Source organism: Argiope bruennichi, chromosome 7 (genome assembly GCF_947563725.1).
Source record: "Argiope bruennichi chromosome 7, qqArgBrue1.1, whole genome shotgun sequence".
In the NCBI taxonomy this organism is placed as follows: Eukaryota; Metazoa; Arthropoda; class Arachnida; order Araneae; family Araneidae; genus Argiope; species Argiope bruennichi.
Genome location: NC_079157.1, coordinates 7,556,249 through 7,582,104, shown reverse-complemented (window position 1 = coordinate 7,582,104; position 25,856 = coordinate 7,556,249). Strand labels below are relative to the sequence as shown.

The window sequence follows — 25,856 nt, the reverse complement described above, 5'->3', positions numbered from 1 at the left end:
CGTGCAACAGCATACACAGCAGCTCTACTCTGTCGCTGCTCCGCTAGTCCCTGGAAGACGAGTTCTTCACCGTCGCTTCCGACTACTCTTCGACTCCACTGGTCCACGACCACTCTTCTTTGTCGCTTCCAACTACTCAATTCACCACTGGTTCACCACTCGACTTGCCACTGCCTGGCAGCTAGGGGTGCTTCCTTTTATAGGTCTCAGGAGGCGGGGCTAGAAGCCTCTCAACCAATCAGGAACGTTCGAGGCGTATCTCCGTTCCTACTGGACGGCTCGGGAAAATTCTCAATGTTTCCGGTAAAGTCTATTTTAGAGCCAAAGTCGCCAAATTCGTCGCCAAGTCACCAAATGGTCGCCAAGTTTGTCGTCAAGCCCGGGGATCTCCTATGGAACCGACTATGCTGGGAAGCCGCATTACAGATTCGTAACAATATTAATAATGATCATTGATAGGATCATTGGCAAGAGAGATTTTCTCACCGTCGGAACGAAAAAGTGTCAACAATTGCAAAGGCAAGGAAAAATGTAATGCAAAAATACATTAGTGTTAAAAACCACAATGACTATAAAAACTTTTAATAGTTTACATTAGGAATCTCTGGCGAATATCTAATACTTTAAATACGCTGACTTTCTCAATGCACAAGACACATTGACATCGTTTTGTTAAGATTACATATTTTCATACCATGAAATTTGGTTTCATTCTTTATGTTAATTTTAGCACCAGATGCCTTCAAACGAAGAAATATTACTTGCACCTTGTATTTGTATTAAAATAAACTGTAAAATGCTCAGAATTCCTGAAAAAAAATGTAGGCTATAGATCGGCAACATGAAGCTTTTATACATACAAGTCTTTATACACCAGAGAGCAATTTAATATTTCAAAATATGATTCCATATTTTTGAGATATGTGTGCATCTTATGTGCAGTAATGCAAAAAGGGAAATATTGTCTTACCTTTTATTATGCTGATTCAAGAAATACACAGTATTGCTTTCATTAGAAATTAAATTAATCATAATTTCTTCAACGTCGCCCGAAGAATCTTTATGAAATCCTCGTATTGGAACCTAGTTTGAAAGACAATGCAGCACGAGTTAGAAAAGGAGCTGTAAAACGATATCAATAATACAAGGCGAATCTCTAAATTAAATCGCAGAAAACATGGATGAAATAGTGAAATGTTGTGCCAATGAAACTACTCATAAATTTTGATTCAATCACATATTTCACATGATAATAATGCAATCACGTGCTAATATATCATGTATGATATCTTGTCATCATTATTAGTGAGGACACATAAGAAACGAAACTCCACGTGCAATCAAAAATCAAAATAATTCGAAACTTCTAATGACTCCAAAAATACGGGAATTTTTTTTTCTATTTCTACGAAAATTTCTTTATTTATCCAGCAGGAGTGTCCTCTCAAAATTTTCTCCTATAATATTCCATCAATATCTTTTCTTTTAGTTGCGTAAAATAGTGGACCTTGAGTAAGATCGTCAATGCCTAGAACGGCTTTGACGAACAGTTGCCATGAAATACACTTTTTTTTCTATTTCTACGAAACTTTCTTTATTTATCCAGCAGGAGTGTCCTCTCAAAATTTTCTCCTATAATATTCCATCAATATCTTTTCTTTTAGTTGCGTAAAATAGTGGACCTTGAGTAAGATCGTCAATGCCTAGAACGGCTTCGACGAACAGTTGCCATGAAATTCACTTTTTTTTCTATTTCTACAAAAGTTTCTTTGTTTAACCAGCGGGGGTGTGCTCTCAAAATTTTCTCCTATAATATTCCATCAATATCTTTTCTTTTAGTTGCGTAAAATAGTGGACCTTGAGTAAGATCGTCAATGCCTAGAACGGCTTTGACGAACAGTTGCCATGAAATACACTTTTTTTTCTATTTCTACGAAACTTTCTTTATTTATCCAGCAGGAGTGTCCTCTCAAAATTTTCTCCTATAATATTCCATCAATATCTTTTCTTTTAGTTCGTAAAATAGTGGACCTTCAGTTAGATCGTCAATGCCTAGAACGGCTTCGACGAACAGTTGCCATGAAATTCACTTTTTTTTCTATTTCTACAAAAGTTTCTTTGTTTAACCAGCGGGGGTGTGCTCTCAAAATTTTCTCCTATAATATTCCATCAATATCTTTTCTTTTAGTTGCGTAAAATAGTGGACCTTGAGTAAGATCGTCAATGCCTAGAACGGCGTTGACGAACAGTTGCCATGAAATACACTTTTTATTCTATTTCTACGAAAGTTTCTTTGTTTAACCAGTGGGGGTGTGCTCTCAAAATTTTCTCCCATTAATATCTTATCTTCCAGCCGCGTAAAATTCTGGACCTTAATTAAGGTCACCAATGTCTAGCATGGCTTTGGCAAACAACTTCCATGAAATATAGATCTTTGGCATAAAACTAGCATTTTTACTTTATCTACAACGTGATAATGTTTTTTATGATTTTTTTCCCGAGCGAATTAAATGAAATTTATATACTGAATTACCAAATTTTATTGATTTAATTTATTGCTTATATGATCTGTTACATCGGCATGCATACGGAAGTACAGACTGACAGACGGTCAATTTTTTTACGGACTTGGATCAAAATTTGATAAGAACCCACATTTTAGATGCTAAACTTGTGTGCCAAATTTTATTTAACCAATTATTTAGGTTTTATAGTTATAGAGTTTACTTGTACCCGGGCAGCTAGACCTCAGATGAATTTTGTTCTAAATTTGATAGAAATCGGCAAATTTTTTGTTAATTTCATTTGCCAAATTTCATTCGTGAAGTTTTGATTTATTGCGCTCATGGCTAAGCAGACTTAGTGCCAAAAATGTATATTTTTCCCAACTCATGGAAACCACGAGAAACGTGGAAATACTTCAAACACTCGAGTTCGAATTTTTTGACAAATACAATACATTCGCCATACTTCTTGTACAAGAAACTAAAAAGGACATTTAATATTTTATCCACTGTCATTAAAAGGCCTTTCCAAGAAGATGAAAACAATTATTCTTAATGTTGTAATGACGTTGAGATTTTTGATTAAGATATTCTATTTTCAATTAAAAGATAGTGAAACCATTCATTTTATGACTGTGCTCTCAATGTAAGCATCCGAAGAACTCAACAAGCATTATTTTTTGTTGTTGGATGATTCGAAATGAAAGAATGGATTCATCTTTTTATCATCTGCAGAATTCATTATACAGAACAGAACGCCGTCTCATACCCCCGTATCCGTGACCATTCTGGTCGGGATTGGTAGGCATGTTAGGCCTACCAATTTGCCGATACCAAATTTGCCGCTTTCTATCAAATTTAGAAGAAAATTTATCTGAGGTCTGGCTGCCCGGGTACAAGTAAACGCTATAACTGCAATTAGGCCTACCAAGGCATGGTAGGCAATTTTATTTAATTAACAAAATATTTACAGTAGGAAAACGAAACAAAAATAACTATTTACAGAATTTACAATTATATAAGAAATTATATTATGATGAGACCGTTTGCATAATTTTTCAACTTAGAAATATAATTTGTAGTAATAAACTTAGAAATATAATTCAGATTGAGAGATAAAATGTGTAAAAATATACATATAATCTGTGTTCACTTATTTTTTATGATATAGTAGATCAGGATGCAGTTAAAAAAAATCAGATGGAAAATAATTTGAGAAATGGAAATGAAGATAATCTCTGTCTGTCTGAAATGTGTGACAGGAGACTGCAGTGCTTGTTTTTTCCCTTAGTCTTTTTTGGTATGAGATTTGATGTTGAGTGCTATGGAGGCAAGAATAGGTCTCTATTTCCACTTATAAATTTGATTATACTGTGGATTTTTTGCCTGGAAATTAAGTTGCCGGCGACTCTTTTCCGCCATTCCTGTTCATGGCTTGGTGATGGTTTTTTCATTTGCCAGGAGATTGTAAGGATGCATTCCGTAGCATAATGAAGTGCGGTGCCTGTCCCACTACAACTGCACTGGTCACTCTCAGACAGATTGAACCTTTTGAGGTAGGCAGGAAAAGAGCCGTGTTCTGAGAAGAAAATAATTTCCTCTCTGTGAATTCATTATACATGCATTTTTTCTTCATTACTAATCAATATACCCGGAATACATGGTGTAACTGAATAATCAATAAAGTAAAACAGTTAAACAAGTGATTATAGGAGACACAAATTCATTCAAAATATTATGTGAAAAACTAACTGGTAAATACTGCAGCCCATCATCAGGAGTAAGAATCTTATCAATGCAGTATTTGTAAGGCACGCAAGAAGAAAAATTGAATATCAGAGATATTTGTTTATAAACAAGCTTATAATTAAAGGGAAGGAAGCATATTTTCAATCATTATAAAATATATATCATTTTTTTTTCAAAATAATATATTATTGAATTATTTATTTAGAAAGGTAAATTATAGGACATAAATACATATTATAATCTATATTAACTATAGATTCGGAATACAATGAGAAGCAGTTGCTTTTTTAAAACCACGGTTCTTTCATATTTTAAAATAAAATGGGTAGCTTATCTGAAATGGTGCTTCTCTGAAACTCAATTAATTAGATTATATTCGAAATTTTGTATTTTAAAAGGAATTTGTAATAAAAACAATAATATATTATAATATGACGAATCTCTAATATTTCATTAATATCTTGTCATATCAAAGATGAGTGTTTTACAAATATTTTAATGAATATCCGTTCAATGATTTGGCTTTGGAGATACATTTAACAATAATTTTCCGACTTGGTAACTTATCTGATAAATCTTATGAAAAAAGTGAAGGTTCTCGGAAACAAAAGAATTATGGATATATATCTTTTTTATCAGCTGAGATTCATAAAATCTTCTAGAAGCTTCCATACCTTGCCAAATATAAAAGCATAAGATACGAATCTAAGTATAAAGAATTCTTGCCTTGGAATATTCATTCCGCCTCAAATTCTTTTACTTTGCACCTTGAGGACTGTTACTATTTTGAATTAGCTATTTCCTGTTTGTGCGCAGACTGTTGGTTTTTGCAAATGTTATTTTTGCTTACGTTTTGGCTATATTTTAATACCTGTATTTAGATTTTATTCTCCTTTTACCCTTACTGAAACAATTTCCCGCAACGATATCATAAAATTTCAAAATAAAAATCTATTTACAGCAATTTTTCATATGATAACTAATTCTTCATAATAATATTTTCATTTTTGAGAATCTTCCTAGAATTGTTATGATAGAAAGAAAAAAATATTATCTGTATTACTGGCCTATTAATTGTACTGTGGTGAATGGCATATAAGTCAGTAACAACTTTTCTACCCGAACAGCTGTTTTATGAACGTCCTCGGGAGCAATCGGAATTTGATGAAAAGCTTTTACTAAATTAATATGAGAAAAAATTGTGGTTCCATGAAGTTCGCTAGTAAAATCCAAAACACTGGGAATAGGATATTTGTCCTTTTTGGTCTGAGCATTAAGATCTCTAAAATCACCAACAGGACGCGAATCGTCACTCACTTGACGCAGCAAAACCAAAATTGTCAGACTCACTTGACGCAGCGACCCACACACACTCGCTACTCAACTGGGTACAGGCACATTAAGAAACAACAGCTTATAAACTAAATATACATCACCAGTCAAACAGTCATATCGTTCGTTTCACCTCCGACTCACTGGAGGGAAGAGTCTGTGGTGAATGGCATATAAGCCAGTAACAACTCTTCTACCGAACAGCTGTTTTGGTAAAATGGTTTAGTTATTGGACTGCTAACCCAAAGTTCCCAAGTTCTATCCTCGCGCATCGCATATCGCTAAAGTACTATACTTGAATATTTTCATAGGATTTTGACTTCATTTTTCTGGGAGCGAAAGCTCTAATGAATAAACCCAAAAAATCATGTCTTTAAATCATTTTATTAAACATAACACTCTGGACATTTATTTATTCGAATAGAGAAGCAGAGGTTGAAACATCAGTTCATGTAGTGCTCTAGACTTCCAGGCGCAATAAAAAGTTTTTAATGTCTCTAAATCAACATCATTCATTCATTCTTTCATTCATTTTTTTATTTTATTCGTTAATCATAATTTTAAATTATCATTAACGAGTTCAATCAAAATATTTTTCTAAGAGCTTTATCTAAGCGAAATAAAATAAATACTTACATCACAGTAATGAACTTCATTAGGACAAGAATGGGAATATTGTTCTGATCTTCCGCACAAATGGGGATAAAGTTTGCACAACTTGCTTGAAGCGATGCTGAAAAAGAAATGGCAAGGATATTTATTGTAAATGAATTATACGGAAAACATTCGTGAATTCACTGCAAAAGTTTTAATTCGGCATTTATAAGCATGCTCAAAAAGAAAATCTATGTGAGAATTCAATCTTTTGTCAAAATGTTTTGAAATCGTTTTTATTACTATAAAATACTGTTATTAATGCAAAGCTTGAATTGTATTTTAAAATCATAGGAATGTCTGTCTTATTTTAACGCTTAAAGTATTGAAACTAAATATTCATCTATTTGCACATTTACTAGCCAAAATATGTATCCTGATTTAAATTTAAATCAGGAAATTTTAATAAGAAAATATACAAAAAAAATCTTATGATAATAATTTAGACAAAAATTTATTTTTCCCTTTTAAAAAAATATTTCATTCTCTCACAGAGTTAAAAAAAATTGCTCTTTGAGTTTTTGCTTACTTAGACGAAGCGTACGAAACTGGCCTTTATCTATTATTTTCTCCTTTATCATTTTCTCCTGATGACATTGAACTGCTGTCATAAAAATTATATCTTTGGCGTAATAAAAAAAGGGTGAATGAAAATGTAATATTCATTCACCCTATTACACGATAACACAGATTAAAATTTCGTAAATATGAACGTAGCGGGTCCATTCATTTCCTACAAACGCAGGGACATAAGGTAATTTCATAGCAAGTTCAGCTTTTAAAAAAACTGGTTTTCTTTTCTTTCAAAAAATTGTGTTATTTTTTTAATTAAAGTACAGGAGGACTTCGTCCCCTGCTCACTTTCACTCACAAACCTCGATGCTGTCCTCGAGTGACGCATGGCCTCATGTTAGTGGGATTTCCTGAGGGATTGAAGTAATCGCCCTGGTAATTCAATATAAATAATATATCTGCATCACTTTTTGAATCAATGGTAATGCGTGGTATATGAAAAATTGTGTCTTTGTTGTGTCCCGTCAACTCCTCATTATGCACAGTGTAGCATGCAGTATCTCTGACCACAAACCAAGAACCATGGCCCCATTAATATTAACTAACTAATTTTAGTATAGAACTAACTGGATGCCCCTTTAGTATTTCAAAAAAACAATGCAGGGTTAATACAGGTACTGTTTAGGTATTCATATGATTTCTAGACGAGAGACGTATAATTTCCTTTACTCGAAAATAGTAAACGAATCGAAAAGCTATTCATTAGTATTGTTACAAATGGCGTATCTAAAAGTAGAATTAGCAATATTTAATTGAACTCATTCACTGTCAATTTGGTGTTAAATAAAACTTTTCCTTTCCTTTTTTGTCGCCATTTCACAATCGATATAAATGCTTACTACGACGTAATAATAATTATCTATAAATATTTCAAACAATACTGGCAAAACAAATCTTAAATATCAAAATCAGGTGATTCGATATCTACTAATCATAAAGCGAATAAAACGCAATGTTTACGTAAAAAATGTTATATAATGCAAATATATGATAAGTAAGTCGGTTACGGATTGTCCTCGAGTAAAAGATGTACATTTTCTCCGTATTATATTAAAATCCCCTGTTTTAATATTATATGAGGAATATTACTAGATAATCTTCCACAATCATAGAACAATATTTATTCGATGGAACAAAAAGGTTCCGAAGTAAAAATCTAGTTAAAGATTTCTACTTCGGAACCTTTTAGTTCCATTGAATAAACCTGGAGACATGAACTTCCTCACGCGACCAGAGACATGGAGTCAGAATGACTCCATTGTTATTTTTTTTTTTGTCTTTGGCATTAGAATTTATTTTGGAAACATAAAAATTCTGGTAATCATGTAATTACCAAAATATTAGAAATACTAATGTGAAAAACGTTAACTGTTATAATATTAAATCTTGGAAAGATGTTATAAGAAAATTCTAAACAATCTTTTAATAAGTATTTACTTCGTTTAAATGTTACAGAATGACACTAATGTTAATAACTTACAATTTAACAAACAAAAATGAAGAATATAACATTTTAAAATATTATTTTAGGAATATTTTGCATTATTCAAATTAAGAGCAATTTTAGAGACATGGAGTCAAAGACTCCATAAATAACAACAATTTTGCAAAAAAAAAAAAAAGAAAAATAGCTCGATTATACGCTCGTGTTCATATTTAGACTTTTGCCAGCTTATTGCTGAATGTGCATCTTGACGGTACTGAGGGATGATTGTATTCAAGGGCAAAATACCACATGATAATACGAGTTAAGAAACAACGCCGAGTCATTTTGACTCCCGTCGCCTCCATTTATGGGCTAGTGTATTCTAAATTCGCCTCCATTTATGGGCTAGTGTATTCTAAATTCGCCTCCATTTATGGGCTAGTGTATTCTAAATTCGCCTCCATTTATGGGCTAGTGTATTCTAAATTCGCCTCCATTTATGGGCTAGTGTATTCTGAATTCTCCTCCATTTATGGGCTAGTGTATTCTAAATTCGCCTCCATTTATGGGCTAGTGTATTCCAAATTCGCCTCCATTTATGGGCTAGTGTATACTAAATTTTTCATCGAGGATCTAATTACTCTATCATGTAGCACGAAAGCAAATTGATCAGAGACCAGCTCAGCCGGCTTCATAGTAATCTAACCATGATTTAAAATTGAGAAGTCCTTTCCGACGTATCTTTCGTTTTTTCCTAAATATGACTAGGTAAAGAAACTAAAACTTTCTTGTAGTTTTTGAAGCTTGAAATGGAATTTTTAAGCCTTCCAGTCACTTCAGTGTGAGGATAAAATTTTTTACAGGATATAATTACTATTTATTACAGGATATAATACTTTTATACAAAACACTTACTTTTCGAAGCAAACTGTGACAGCGGGTAAAGGAAAGGATCCTCGTTTAGAAAACGAAGTTTTCCCAATGTTGACGCTGGTGGGGTAGGTGTAGAACCGCTTGCGGAATTCATTCGCTTGGTAGAACAGAATGGCTGTGCAAGCTAAGAAGACTGAAAGTCTGAAAATGTTCCACGCACCCAGGGCATAGCAAGCGGACTCAGATGTCCTCTGCTTCTTATTCAATTCCGGTGTTGGCAGACTAGCAATAGGAATAACTCCTGACGAAATAACTGAAGAGGTTTCAGTGTTTGAACTCTTTTTCTGAAAGGCATGGAATGAGATAAATTTGCTCAAATAAAAGAGAAACTAGGCATGATTTTTTTTTATTATTTTAAAAACCAAATTTAAAGCATAGTTTAGTTTAGTTATATAAACGTCCCATTTTAAATCAACAATAGGGTTATTTTCGGACAGACCTTATAATTTTGAGTCGTGTTCAGATGACGAGGACGACACCTGAGCTGGCAACCTCATCTCAAACCTTCCACACTGCAGGTACAATGAAGGTAGTAAAAGTAGATAGAAAGATCCCTCCCTCGTTTAATCATCAACATGTCATGCAACTGGTTTTCGTGATTTTCGTTGAGTAATTAGAAATAGTAAGGAGCAAGTTCTTCTATCCAAAGCGATGTGATATGTGGTAAGATAACTCGTGGGTTTCGCAGTATAATAACGCACTTTCCCAAAATAATATTTACGCAATTTCTCACACAATATTACTACTAATATTTTACTTAATAATTGGCAAAAACAAATCACAAAATACTATTCCACAAGCGCGATATTACTGATATGTAATATCATACGTCTGTTTTTATATTTAATTTCTACTAAAACCAACAGAAATAAAAATCAAGTATTATAAAATAAATTACTTCGTATCATTACTAATTTTCTTCATGGTTTATCCGGAATGATAATTTTTACAGATATCTTAAAACTAGAAAGCTCGATGGTTTTCATCAAAGAACTTTCAAGAAAAGGTTTGTATCAACTCAAATCTCATGAAAATTCCCACAATCAAGGAACAAATGAACTTTGCCCACTGCAATGGCAGTTACGCCTTTCCTTACTCTACAAGTAAATGGAGTCGGCCACTTAAACCTCCATAGCTTCATCCGAAATTTAAATTGCATCTAAAGGATATCTTAAATGCGTACAAACAATCCTTCTTCTTCTCAACTGATGCACCAATGTTATATTCCTTCTGATCACTACCTCAAACTGAGTAGAAGGGTCTAAGCACTAAGGCTCTACACATATCTAATTCATATTGACACGACTGAATCCGCTCAATGGTCTTCAAGGACTTTCACATAAACTAAAGTAAAGATAAGAAACTGAGTAACTGTCATTTGATAATTGAAAGAAAAGTTTGGCTATAAGCAGAAATTATATTAGAGAACATATAATGAATATTAGTCACTTAATTCACATCTTTTGTCTTATCACAACTTTACTTATGTGGTTTTTTAATAAAATAACATATAAAATTTTGTTTAGTAAAATTTGAATTATATATATATATATATATATATATATATATATATGTGTGTGTGTGTGTGTGTGTGTGTGTGTGTGTGTAATGATATTTTAAACTCTAATTTTAATTTAATTAATTTCCAAGGTTTTATCTTAATTTAGCCCATAGTAACTTTATTCTAAAATATTCTCTTTTTTCCTGATCCAATTCCACTTTCGCTACTTAATTAATTCAAGAGAAGCATTGTAAAATTGCTGAATAGGCTAAAGGCCTCACTTTCCCACACTCCGAGTGAAGGGACAATATACCGCTGAAGTAACAAATTCTTTTTTAAAAGATCCTTGTGTTTCCCTTGCCTCGTCGGCGCGTGAAACGAAAATCCCTATCGAAATCTCATTATATATAAGCACTATAGAGAAATATTTTCCTTAGCAATATCTAATGTTATATAAGACCGGGGATAAAATGGTCAAGGACTTTTTTAGTCATTTCTTTCTGTGTCGTTCTGTGTCCTCGTCGCTTGTACAAACTCCGTGCTTCTCCCGAGATGAAATAACACGACGTCAAGAAATCGAAAATATCTTCACTTTCGATTTTGTGATGTCGTTTTATTCCATTATTTTGAAGAAGCAGGCATATGTACAATCGATGAGCACACACACAACGCAGAACGACACAGAGAGGAATGAGGAAAAAGCACTTGGACATTTTATCCCTGGTCTTATATAACCTGAGATTTTGATAGGGAAAATATTTCTTTACAGTGCTAATATATTATTAAGATTTCAGTAGACGCGTCGACGAGTGCTATTTAATTTGAATTATGAATTTTACGAAGCTGCTCTTGAATTCATTAAATAGAGAAAGTGAAATTGGATCACGGAATAAGAGAATATTTTTAGAAGAAGTTACTATGGGCTCAATTAAGATAAAATCTTGGAAATTAATTAAATTGAAATTAAGAGTTTAAAATATCATTACAATTCCCCCCCCCCACACACATCGAAATACGTGGAAGTATGTTGGGGCCCTCGACACACAGCCATACTTTACAGAGGTGGTCAACTAAGAAACTAAAATTTAAAGGCATATTAAAAGTGATACCCGAGTTTCCCTTACTTTTACATTAATATAAAAATCATTTTGAACAAGATTATGTAAAGCATAAAAAAGATAAAGTGATATCTGTGAAAATATTAAATAAACTTATATATTCAACAACACCAAAAATAATAATATTAACATGTGCAATATACATAACGCCATCCTGTGCCCCCGGTGCCTATGACACTAAGTTATAGAACCAGTTGGATGAGCACAAGATGGTAGGAAAAAAAAAAGAAAGAAAGAAATTGTTGGTAGAAAGAGACGACAGACCATCCAGGGTTCTCCAGAGAGAATCCCATCAGTGTCAAATCCTACACGACTGTATTTGGTAATTTTTTGGTGAAGTAATAACTGAATAGAGGGGACAAGGATACTTAAACAAATGGTCACTATAGGTTCAACTTACAGGGAAACGAGATTACTAACTGAAAAAATTGATAAATTGCATGGAGAACATCTGTATGACATGTATAAGCATATAAATAATCACTGAAGAGTCAGAAATCTGTAACGTCCTTCTGAGTCCTGTGGTTTTGATTTTCTTCTTGAGAACTGCACTTTTGAGGGACTTTTGAAGTTATAATTTCGTCTGATTTTGACAAGTGGCATTTTGGTCTCAGCTATTGTGTAGTCTTGAAGAGGTCTTGGTATTTATGAATATGGTTTACTATGGAGTGGATCTTGCCGCGTTATATATATATAAATTATCATTACATACATATATATATATATATATATTATAAAATGACTCTCCTGAAATCATCTGTATGTTTGAAAGAAAAAAAACTCAAGAAATATTTAAATGATGGAGATATTTGTACCATTTTGTAGGACATTTATTGCGAAAGGTTTTAGCATATTGAAGTCATATCAAAATAAAAAAGGAGTTTTATAATTGCGATTTCAATTAATTTCCTACTACGATTCGCGCATGCGTAAAATAGCAATATCTGTGCTTTACACTTATGCGCGCATGTGTGAAAATTTGAAACTGCGCATGCGCAAATAGCAAGAGCTGTGATATGTATATGGGATACAATTCATCTTATTTAAACAGCGATTCAAAACTCATTGTGCCCAAAGATAGGAAATCCAAACTTGGCCGGAGTACATTAAATGCCAAAACGCTTCATTTTTTGCTCGATAATGAAAATGTAGAGGAAAGACTCGTACCGTTAGCGAATATCAGAGAGAGAATGTTCACACTTAGGGAAGAAGAATTTTTATGGTTGTTTGATGTTGCATGACATGTCCATGCCATGTCGGGTGGAGGCTAGACTTGAATTTAAAGCTAAATTTTCCTCTTGAATGTTATGCCACCACTACACACACACACATATATATATATATATATATATATATATTGTTTGAAAAATATTGACCAACTTTAATAACGTTATTGAAATCAATAGTTTGTGATCTAATAATTAATTTCTAAACGATTAGAGGTAAACATATGCTTTTTGAAAAATGTTCTAAAAGTGACAAAATTAAATTTATCCTTATTTTTTTATGCAATATCTAATTTTTATACAATCCCTCAGTTCAATTGCAATTATTTCTTGACAAACTATAATTTCAAACTAAAAAATCGCATTTTTTCTTGAATAAAAGCTGAATTTCTTTATTCGCCATTTTGAGAAAACTGTGCACTTATTGATATATTGAAATGATATTTATTGAAACGATATAAAATATGAATATTCAATTCTGCTTTATTCAATCAAGTTCAGTTGCAAAATTGTAAAGCTTTCTTTTGTTGTAAATGCTGATGTTTCAAGTATATCATGTTGAGCATTACGTGTAGAAATAGAGGAATTTAGATACAGAAATTTTTTTCAAAAATAAGCCAAACAGCATTAAATATATTTTCCGGCATGAAAGTCTTAACTTTGTGCATATAATTACAAAAATGAGTATTTTTGAATTGAAATAAGCATTTAATTAAATAAATAAAGAATGATAAACTATGGAATTTCTTTTTAAAAAATCTACAGTCCAGAATAATTAATCTTTCAATCGATAGTCATTTTTATTTTTAAAATTGAATCTTTGGTTCATTTCTAGAATTCATAACTTAATCACGAATATGTCCAGATATTTCATAATACTTTGAAATGATTCTTTTTTTTTATAATACATTATTGAACTATACACTTCTTGCTTGAAGGTTTTATTAAAAGAAATTTAGACATAAAAATTGAATTACAAATCTGCATCTTCAGTATTTCATCAAAAATAAATGGGGATCTGAGAAATATGAAATCGGTTAAGATAAGCAAAAGAAAGGAGCTAATCCATTAATAAAGTGCATCAAATTTGTCAAGAGCCAGCATTTAAGTATCAAGGCTTGAGATATTTACTTTCATTCATTTTTTAGTTTCGGAGTCAAGCAGAAAAGGTCCCCATTGCCTTAAAAGTTTATATTTCAAACTTTTTTGAAATTGAATAAGAGGCGCTAATATCAAAGAGCTTATCAGTTCTGAGTTACACTTAATTGAATTTACTTTAATAATCAAATTTTATTTTTCTCAACGCGAACTTGTTATTTTTCATGTATCAACAAACGTCGTGGTTGTCAGAAGAGTATAAAATTTAGGAATAATAATTAAATTGTGGATGTACTACCAAATATGAATACTATCATTCACTTTCAATTTACTTGCGAAAGTGAAAGCCTATCCGTAATTAAAGAAATCTTCATTGTAATATTCGCTTTCAGCTGTGTTCAAGTTTAGGTTAAGTAACTCTTTAAAATTCTGGAAATATAAATGGGATTAAATTATTCAATGAAACTTTATTTAATTCTCACTAAAATAAAGAAGAATTTAAACAATTTACATTTAAAGTAAGAATGAAGTACATTTTTAACTTTTTATAATCCTGTTGATTCTGCATTAATCGTGCAGTTTTATTCTAAATACTGATGTTAAAACAGTTCAAAAATATGATAAATTCGCAACTTACTTTACGATCCATTGTAATTTTCAGATGCAAATCGGCGCCTGCTTTGATATTTTCGATGTTGATAAATTCTTCTGGTGAAAAACTGAAGAGTGCAGTAAGTAATGGCTGAGTAACGAGAGTACGTAAATTTGGTAATACTATACATTCAATATGAGGCAACGCCCATGCCTTCAAATAAGTTATTTAAAATGTTTCTGAAAAGGGCATTGTTTGGCAAAAAAAGGACAATAATTTGTTAATAAAGAGTGTTGCACTTTATATAATCAAAATGGAAGATGACATAATAAACGAAAGCACATAGTGTCAATATGCATTGTTATAGCAAGGAGCATATAACAGAAAATATTATTGAAAAATCGTAATTAATAAAAGTTCATTGGTAAATAAGTATTTAATCCAAAAATGAGCTTTAGGAAACTGATTTTTTTTTTTTTTTTTTTTTTTTTTTTTTTGACTTTCAGCTGCAGACATTTTAGAATGAAAAGAGAAAACTTAAATAAAGATATATAAGGAAATTTCTCTATTAAATGAGTATAATAAGTAATATAACGATCTATAGCCATCTGAATAATAATAAGCTTTTCTCGGACACAAATCAACCTTCTTAATACAGGAGAAATGAAATATTTTGAAACAAATTTTAAAAGATTTTTATTCCAAAGATATTTAATTGAGGAAAAACTTTAAAGACAAATCTTTTAGATCGCCAGAACACATACAGGCCCATTCCCTTTTAGCACTAATAAAAATTTATGATTTCTTTAATTTTCTTCTTTTAAAATTTATGAATCTTTAATTTTCGCAATTAGCAAGAGTAATTTAGATTTTTTTTGAGCGATAGCTAACCATAATTGTTAATCAAAAGAAAATTATCAATCCTAAAATGATAGAGCGCTTGCAGTTTAGTTTAGTTATATTAACGTCCCATTTGAAGCAACACTAGGGCTATTTTGGGACGGACCTCGTAATTTTGAACCGCGGTCAGATGACGAGGACGACACCTGAGCTGTCATCCCCCTCTCCACACCACACCAGCGGGAGGACGTAGAGCGCTTGCAGATGGTGTTAAAATTGTTTTTAAAGCTGTTATAGACACTAATTTCATTGTTTGAAGGCCAAATAAGTTTCCTTAACAAAGTAATGTTTCTTGGCTAAGCAAATATACCTTTTAAAATAAATTTATGTTTCATGACAAAAGAAGTATATCTGCCGGCGTCCTGGCATAGGGATAGCGCGTCTTCTCAGTGATGTGGGCGTTCTGGGTTCGAGTCCCGGTTTGGGCAGGGTTGTTCTTCATCTGTTCTATCTGTGGGATATGTGAATGCGCCCTCCTGTAAAAAGGGGTTGTGCAAGCGAATGTGATGCGTGAGTAGCTAAGACGTACTCTTGGCCCTAGTTGGTGCAACGAAAACAAGAGACGCACCCTCAGCTTAAAATCGCTGATTTCGTCAGCGAGCTTGTCCATGGTAAGTGCCATTAGAAACAAGAAGAAGAAGAAGTATATCTAATAAAATATGGCTGCACAACATTCCTGCCACTATTTGTATGAAGCTCATATTGTATCATACCTTGTTTATTACAACTATTCTTATATTAATCATACTGTATACACATGAATGTCGTTTGGAGTTCAGACTTGCTTGATTTGTTTGAATGACACACCCATAATCGACATTGATGACCCGGTTTATTTGGTCGCTCTTGCTGTGTGCATCTAGTGCCTACTCTAACCTCGACTCTGTTCGTGCCTAATACTAGACTCTAGGGCCAGCATCAAAATTTTGCTCATAAAAAATATAGTAATTTTCTAATATTTAGGAAAAATGGAGTTTTTTCAGACCACGTGATTTCTCCGTCAGATTCCTGAGCTGTATTGCTAATGCTAATGTTGCGAAAATGATTCGAAATATGCCTTTGGTATTCTGAAATGCAGATGTCTTTAATTTTTAGGACGGGTTAATTGAACTAGACGTAATGACTGATTATAACGCTCTTTTGTAAGGAAAGTTTATGACATCATTTATATGAAAAATATGATGCTGAAAAAAATTATGATTCAAGGAAAGAATACATTATAGATTTCCCATCCGTGTCCACCAAATCATTGGTTTATTTTTTATTATTTAACTAGCCGCCTTTGGCGACCAGCCGGTTCGCCAATTTTAATGTTCGTTAAAAATTTAATAATTAAATACTTTATGCAATTCCTACTTTAATAGCTTCTTCATCAAAATATTTTAAAACTTCAAACTTTGATTGTAATATAATTCACTCATAATTTTATAAAGGCCGTCAGTCATAACGTAATATGTGTCTCTCTAATTTTCTGTTAGCTCCCGTAGAATTTATGCTTGTAGAAATGATTAATCTGCAATGAATATAATAATATTTTTTATTGAAACAAAGCATTTTTTTATAATATGATTACTGAAAACATAGTCACTGAATGTTTAAACTTTATGGGCACTAAAGAATATCTTTCTTAATTTATGTAATATCTGAAGAATTTATCAACAAAATTTTCTCAGATTCATCATGAGCAGATCGATTAATAAACAATGTTTAATTTTAAATGCATCAAACACGAAGAAAATAAAACGAATCGTTTAAAATAATCGATTGAAAACAGATTTAAAAAACCCTTAAAAACCGATGTACTTAAAACTATAAGTATATACAAAAAATATATAACTAACATAAATATATTTTAATTACAAAAGCATACAACTAACCTAAAAATAATTTAAATCAAGTCCGCATCCATTGATAATAATTGTGGACAGTCACAACACAATGCGCATTCGGGAATTTTCAACACCAGTTGCGGTAACGAAATGCACGAATTTTTCTACGCCAGTTGGGGTAACGCTATGCGGATTAGAAATTTTTAATTTCCTTTATTCTGTTTTATTTTAATTCAAAAGTACTTCAGAATGAATCTGAAAGATCGATTAATTAACAATGTTTAACTTTAAATGCATCAAACATTAAGAAAATAAACAGAATCGTTTGAAATAATCGGCCGAAAATTATTAATCCTAGCCTCATTAAAGTGGGAAAAAAATAAAACTGAAGCCTTACTCAATTTGCGGTGGGGAACATGAAACACTTTTTGGCGGGAAAGTTAGTTTTTAATTAATAATTAAAAATTCAAAAAAGGGACCCCAGGTGCACATTCCGGACCTCTAAGTTATACATGTACCAAATTTGGTAGCTGTAGGTCAAACGATCTGGCCTGTAGAGCGCCAACACACACACACACATTGAGCTTGTATCTCTCTTATTTTCTACTAGCCGCCTTTGGCGACCAGCCGGTTCGCCAATCTTAATGTTCGTTAAAATTTTAATAATTAAATATTTTATGCAATTCAACTTTAATATATTCTTCAGCAAAATATTTTAAAACTTCAATTTTTGAGAGTCATATAATTCACTCATAATATTATAAAGGCCTTCAGTCATAACGTGATATGTATCTCTCTCGTTTTCTGTTAACCCTCATAGAATTTATGCTTTAAGTTAAAGTGTAATTGATTAATCTGCGATTAATATAATAATATTTTTTACTGAAACAATCATATTGTAATCATATTTTTTTTATAATATGATTACTAATAACAGAGTCACTGAGCGTTTAAACTTTATGGGCACTAAAGAACATCTTTCTTAATTTATGTAATCTCTCAAGAATTTTTCAACAAAATTTTCTAAGATTCATCATGGAGAGATCGATTCATTAACAATGTTTAATTTTAAATGCATCAAACACTAAGAAGATAAAATGAATCGTTTAAAATAGTCGGTCTAAAACAGGTTTAAAAAAACTACTTAAAAAACGATGTACTTGAAACTATAAGCATATACAAAAAAAATATAACTAACATAAATAAAATTTACTTACAAAAGCATGCAACTAACCGAAAAATAATTTAAATCATCCGTTGAGAATGGTTGTCATGACAACAATCAGAATACAATACGCATGCGTCAATTTTCTTCGTCGGTTATGCTAATGCAAATGCGTGAATTTTTCTACGCCAGTTGGGGTAACGCTATGCAGATTATACATTTTTAATTTTCTTTATTTTGTGTTATTTTAATTCAAAAGTACTTCAGAATGAATCTGAAACATGGATTAATTAACAATGTTTAATTTTAAATGCATAAAACATTAAGAAAATAAACAGAATCGCTTGAAATAATCCGCCGAAAAATGTTAACCCTAGCCTCATTACTGTAGGGAGAAAAGAAATCTGAAGCCTTACTCATTTGGCGGTAGTGAAAATGGAAGATTATTTTGGCGGAAAAGTTGGCGGTGGGGAAAATGGAAGATTTTTTTGGCGGGAAAGTTATTTTTTAATTAATAATTAAAATTTCAAAAAAAGGGACCCCAGGTGCACATTCCCGACCTCTAAGGTATCCATGTACCAAATTTGGTAGCTGTAAGTTGAATGGTCTGGGCTGTAGAGCGCCAACACACACACACACACACACACACATTGAGCTTTATTATAAGTACTAGCCGCCTTTGGCGACCAGCCGGTTCGCCAATCTTAATGCTCGTTAAAATTTTAATAATTAAATATTTTATGTGATTCCTACTTTAATAGCTTCTTCATCAAATATTTTAAAGCTTCAAATTTTGATAGTCATCTAATTCACTCATAATAATATAAAGTCCTTCAGCCATAACATAATATGTATCTCTCTCATTTTCTGTTAGTTCCGGTAGAATTTATGCTTACAATTAAAATGGAAATGACTAAACTGCAATTAATATAATAATATTTTTTACTGAAACAAAGCATTTTTTTTAATAATATTATTACTGATAATAGAGTCACTGAGCGTTTAAACTTTATGGGCACTAAAGAATATCTTTCTTAAGTTACGTAATATCTCAAGAATTTGTCAACAAAATTTTCTCAGATTCATCATGAACAGATCGATTAATTAACAATGTTTAATTTTAAATGCATCAAACTTTAAGAAAATAAAATGAATCGTTTAAAATAATCGGTCGAAAACAGGTTTAAAAAACTACTTAAAAAACGATGTACTTAAAACTATAAGCATATACAAAAAAATATATAACTAACATAAATACAATTTAATTACAAAAGCATGCAACTAACCTAAAAATAATTTAAATAATTGAAAACAGGTTAAAAAAATCTACTTAAAAAACGATATACTTAAAACTATAAGCATATACAAAAAATATATAACTAACATAAATACAATTTACTTACAAAAGCATGCAACTAACCTAAAAATAATTTAAATCATCCGTTGATAACGGTTGTCATGGCAATAATCAGAATGCGCATGCGTGAATTTTCTTCGCCAGCTCCGGTAACGCAAATGCGTGAATTTTTCTACGCCAGTTGGGGTAACGCTATGTAGATTATACATTTTTAATTTCCTTTATTCTGTGTTATTTTAATTCAAAAGTACTTCAGAATGAATCTGAAATAATGGATTAATTAACAATGTTTAATTTTAAATGCATAAAACATTAAGAAAATAAACAGAATCGTTTGAAAAAATTATCCGCCGAAAAATGTTAACCCTAGCCTCATTACTGTTGGGAGAAAAAAAAATTGAAGCCTTACTCATTTGGCGGTGGGGAAAATGGAAGATTTTTTTGGCGGGAAAGTTATTTTTTAATTAATAATTAAAATTTCAAAAAAAGGGACTCCAGGTGCACATTCCCGACCTCTAAGGTATCCATGTACCAAATTTGGTAGCTGTAAGTTGAATGGTCTGGGCTGTAGAGCGCCAACACACACACACACACACACACACATTGAGCTTTATTATAAGTACTAGCCGCCTTTGGCGACCAGCCGGTTCGCCAATCTTAATGCTCGTTAAAATTTTAATAATTAAATATTTTATGTGATTCCTACTTTAATAGCTTCTTCATCAAATATTTTAAAGCTTCAAATTTTGATAGTCATCTAATTCACTCATAATAATATAAAGTCCTTCAGCCATAACATAATATGTATCTCTCTCATTTTCTGTTAGTTCCGGTAGAATTTATGCTTACAATTAAAATGGAAATGACTAAACTGCAATTAATATAATAATATTTTTTACTGAAACAAAGCATTTTTTTTAATAATATTATTACTGATAATAGAGTCACTGAGCGTTTAAACTTTATGGGCACTAAAGAATATCTTTCTTAAGTTACGTAATATCTCAAGAATTTGTCAACAAAATTTTCTCAGATTCATCATGAACAGATCGATTAATTAACAATGTTTAATTTTAAATGCATCAAACTTTAAGAAAATAAAATGAATCGTTTAAAATAATCGGTCGAAAACAGGTTTAAAAAACTACTTAAAAAACGATGTACTTAAAACTATAAGCATATACAAAAAAATATATAACTAACATAAATACAATTTAATTACAAAAGCATGCAACTAACCTAAAAATAATTTAAATAATTGAAAACAGGTTAAAAAAATCTACTTAAAAAACGATATACTTAAAACTATAAGCATATACAAAAAATATATAACTAACATAAATACAATTTACTTACAAAAGCATGCAACTAACCTAAAAATAATTTAAATCATCCGTTGATAACGGTTGTCATGGCAATAATCAGAATGCGCATGCGTGAATTTTCTTCGCCAGCTCCGGTAACGCAAATGCGTGAATTTTTCTACGCCAGTTGGGGTAACGCTATGTAGATTATACATTTTTAATTTCCTTTATTCTGTGTTATTTTAATTCAAAAGTACTTCAGAATGAATCTGAAATAATGGATTAATTAACAATGTTTAATTTTAAATGCATAAAACATTAAGAAAATAAACAGAATCGTTTGAAAAAATTATCCGCCGAAAAATGTTAACCCTAGCCTCATTACTGTTGGGAGAAAAAAAAATTGAAGCCTTACTCATTTGGCGGTGGGGAAAATGGAAGATTTTTTTGGCGGGAAAGTTATTTTTTAATTAATAATTAAAATTTCAAAAAAAGGGACCCCAGGTGCACATTCCCGACCTCTAAGGTATCCATGTACCAAATTTGGTAGCTGTAAGTTGAATGGTCTGGGCTGTAGAGCGCCAACACACACACACACACACACACACATTGAGCTTTATTATAAGTACTAGCCGCCTTTGGCGACCAGCCGGTTCGCCAATCTTAATGCTCGTTAAAATTTTAATAATTAAATATTTTATGTGATTCCTACTTTAATAGCTTCTTCATCAAATATTTTAAAGCTTCAAATTTTGATAGTCATCTAATTCACTCATAATAATATAAAGTCCTTCAGCCATAACATAATATGTATCTCTCTCATTTTCTGTTAGTTCCGGTAGAATTTATGCTTACAATTAAAATGGAAATGACTAAACTGCAATTAATATAATAATATTTTTTACTGAAACAAAGCATTTTTTTTAATAATATTATTACTGATAATAGAGTCACTGAGCGTTTAAACTTTATGGGCACTAAAGAATATCTTTCTTAAGTTACGTAATATCTCAAGAATTTGTCAACAAAATTTTCTCAGATTCATCATGAACAGATCGATTAATTAACAATGTTTAATTTTAAATGCATCAAACTTTAAGAAAATAAAATGAATCGTTTAAAATAATCGGTCGAAAACAGGTTTAAAAAACTACTTAAAAAACGATGTACTTAAAACTATAAGCATATACAAAAAAATATATAACTAACATAAATACAATTTAATTACAAAAGCATGCAACTAACCTAAAAATAATTTAAATAATTGAAAACAGGTTAAAAAAATCTACTTAAAAAACGATATACTTAAAACTATAAGCATATACAAAAAATATATAACTAACATAAATACAATTTACTTACAAAAGCATGCAACTAACCTAAAAATAATTTAAATCATCCGTTGATAACGGTTGTCATGGCAATAATCAGAATGCGCATGCGTGAATTTTCTTCGCCAGCTCCGGTAACGCAAATGCGTGAATTTTTCTACGCCAGTTGGGGTAACGCTATGTAGATTATACATTTTTAATTTCCTTTATTCTGTGTTATTTTAATTCAAAAGTACTTCAGAATGAATCTGAAATAATGGATTAATTAACAATGTTTAATTTTAAATGCATAAAACATTAAGAAAATAAACAGAATCGTTTGAAAAAATTATCCGCCGAAAAATGTTAACCCTAGCCTCATTACTGTTGGGAGAAAAAAAAATTGAAGCCTTACTCATTTGGCGGTGGGGAAAATGGAAGATTTTTTTGGCGGGAGAGTTAGTTTTTAATTAATAATTAAAATTCTAATTAAAATTTCAAAAAAAGGGACCCCAGGTGCACATTCCCGACCTCTAAGGTATACATGTACCAAATTTGATAGCTGTATGTCAAATGACCTGGCCTGTAGAGCGCCAACACACACACACACACACACACACACACATTGAGCTTTATTATAAGTATAGATATAGATTAAATACCGAAATTAATTTGAAAGTAGCTCAATTTACTTACAAACATATCCCAGAATATCAAATGCAGTACCATGTTATTTGATTAGGTGGAGTTTTCAAACAACAGACAAATATTTCTTTTTTATAATATAAATAAGCATCTATTGAAAAATTTTCTACTTATTTGGAGAAAAATATGATTTGATTAATGTACTGTTATGTGTATTTCAGCGCCAGTATGCATTTTTAAGAAATATTTTTAAACACATATAGTTTGGTGCTTTTAAATACATAGATCTCTCAACCTAATGAAGAAATGTGAATTCATATGAGCTTGATCCTTTGTTTCATAAATGGAAAATCATATTTGTATATTCCAATACTGCTATCTCCTCGATGAAAAATATATTTGTATATTAAAATACATATAACTCAGTTGCATCATTCAAATGAATTTTGTTAAACTCCATTGAAATGACATTTGATTTTTTTTAGATTTGTTCATATTATTATTTTACAGAAAAGCAGTAAAATAATATTTAACGGTTTTGAATACATGCATTATTAGCCTTGATATCTGCATCATTGAAATATTTCATGTTTCATTTGACTACCACATTATTAATCTATTTTTAATTCAGTTATTATCCAAATGATGCTCATGAAACAATTCATTACTTATCCTGCAATAAGAATATATTTTAGTTCAAACATAATTTGACGCTCCTTTTTACTTTTTCTTTTAAATTTTGCATTCATTTTTTTAAAACAAATTAATTAAAATAAGCGAATAATTCATGCCGCAGTGAGAACAAAAGTTAATAATTACTATGTAATCTAAATTTGCATGTGATTTAATTATTGTTGCATGTGATTTAATACTATATACTATTGCTTATTGAAAAATTTTTTTAAAAATGTTAAATGTACCTATAATAGAAGAATTTTGAAAATGTAACAAATTGAAATGATAACATTTATTATTTACGATCAAAACATTGTTTGACATTTTCGCCATAAAAAGATGAGAGGAATTTATGAAAAAGTTAAACACTTTAAAATACAATCGATGCAAGATTTTGTTTAAATATTTAAAATAAATTATTGAATCCATGGTTCAAGAATCCTTTTAATTAAATAATTGTCGGTTTGATGTTGCATACAATTTGATGCCAGCTAATTGATACTGATAATTTGATGTCAGCTAATTGCATTTTTTTTTTAATTACGTACAAGTTAAGCTTTTTGGATGTTGACTCCAAAGAGATATTTAAAGCAGATTGTAAGTGAAATTGGTTATGAAAATATCATATGTGTATATATAGGGTATATAAAGTATAAGTATATAATTTAAACACAGCAAATATTTTAATAAATTTAACGCTGAAGTTATGACTGGAACAGTTGTGAAAGGATTAAGCTACAGAATTGTGTTATAATGCTTTTTTATGCAAAATAAAATTTCCTATGTATGAAATTTACAAAGGATTGTAATATCTCAGAAAAATAACTTTAAATTAAAAATTATTTTTATATAAGGTCTTTAAAGCAGGGAACATATAGTAATACAAGCATAAATTTCATTAATATACAAAAAATAATCGTGACTATTGGTACCAAATATTACTAGCAATTTATAAATTCATATATAAAGTAAATTTATACAGTAGACAAATTACAACAGAATTATAGCAACTCCATTTCTCAATTCTGAAATTGAATATGCTTTAAAATGTAAATTAATATTGAATAATTCAAGATATTTATACAAAATTACTGTTTTCAGGATTATTTATATAAATCACTATTTACTGTGAGTAAATAGTTTTACTAATTTACTCACACCAGAAGTTTGATTATTTCATTGAACTTGATACTATCTAAAAGCTTTACATTTTTTTCAATATTTTACTTATATTTGTTTTCTAAAATAAAAAATTCTAATCCTATATTTAATATACATACTTAAGAAGAAGGACAAACAGAAGTATTTTCCATTGTTCATTTCATCCAGATTCCACATTAAAGATATTAAACTGATCTTTTTATTAATTTCATGGTATAACAGTGGTTGGTATTTGAAATAAATCATTCATACACAAAATATATGTGAAGTCAAATAGTAAAAGATGATCCATTATATGTACACACAAATAAGTTTTCATTACTTGATAATGATGGAAATATTTAACAAGCATTAAATATAAATCATTAAAAAAATGAAGTCAGATTTATCTTTTAAATATTCTTGTATATAATGATATATACTAGGTATTTTATCACATAAATATTTTTTTTCTGAATGTATAAAAACAATGTTTATGGTGCTTTTCTTTTCAGCATATTATGAAATCATAGCTGCTATACAGAATACAAAGATCCATAATTTAAAGCATGCGTTACTATTCAGTATGAAGTATTTCCTTTAATAAACATTTCAATGAAGGAAAGCATTTTCTTAACAAATTTTTCAAGGAAAAAAATCTTATAATAAAAGGCCATTGTATTAGGCTTCCTAGGTAACAAAAACCCTTGAATAATTTCCATAATAATGTTTCATAAGCAAAGATAATTTTAAAATCTTAAGACATCAAAAGCAATATTTTTACTTCGCTGAATGCAAGGCATTATTCAATTCCCAGTTTGACGT

General features: G+C 30.7%; 1 protein-coding gene across 1 annotated transcript in view; it reads right to left on the bottom strand.

The window, feature by feature from the left end:
- Positions 1-14,800, bottom strand: part of LOC129975958 (uncharacterized) — a 36,934-nt gene extending 22,134 nt beyond the window's left edge. The window contains exons 1-4 of the mRNA XM_056089266.1: positions 14,752-14,800; positions 9,154-9,455; positions 6,222-6,318; positions 971-1,083 (exon numbers count right to left, since the gene is read on the bottom strand). Of these exons, the coding sequence (XP_055945241.1) occupies positions 971-1,083; positions 6,222-6,318; positions 9,154-9,455; positions 14,752-14,763 (524 nt within the window). The 5' untranslated portion in view covers positions 14,764-14,800. The remainder of the gene's footprint in view (positions 1-970; positions 1,084-6,221; positions 6,319-9,153; positions 9,456-14,751) is intronic.
- Between the last annotated feature and the right edge of the window lie 11,056 nt (positions 14,801-25,856).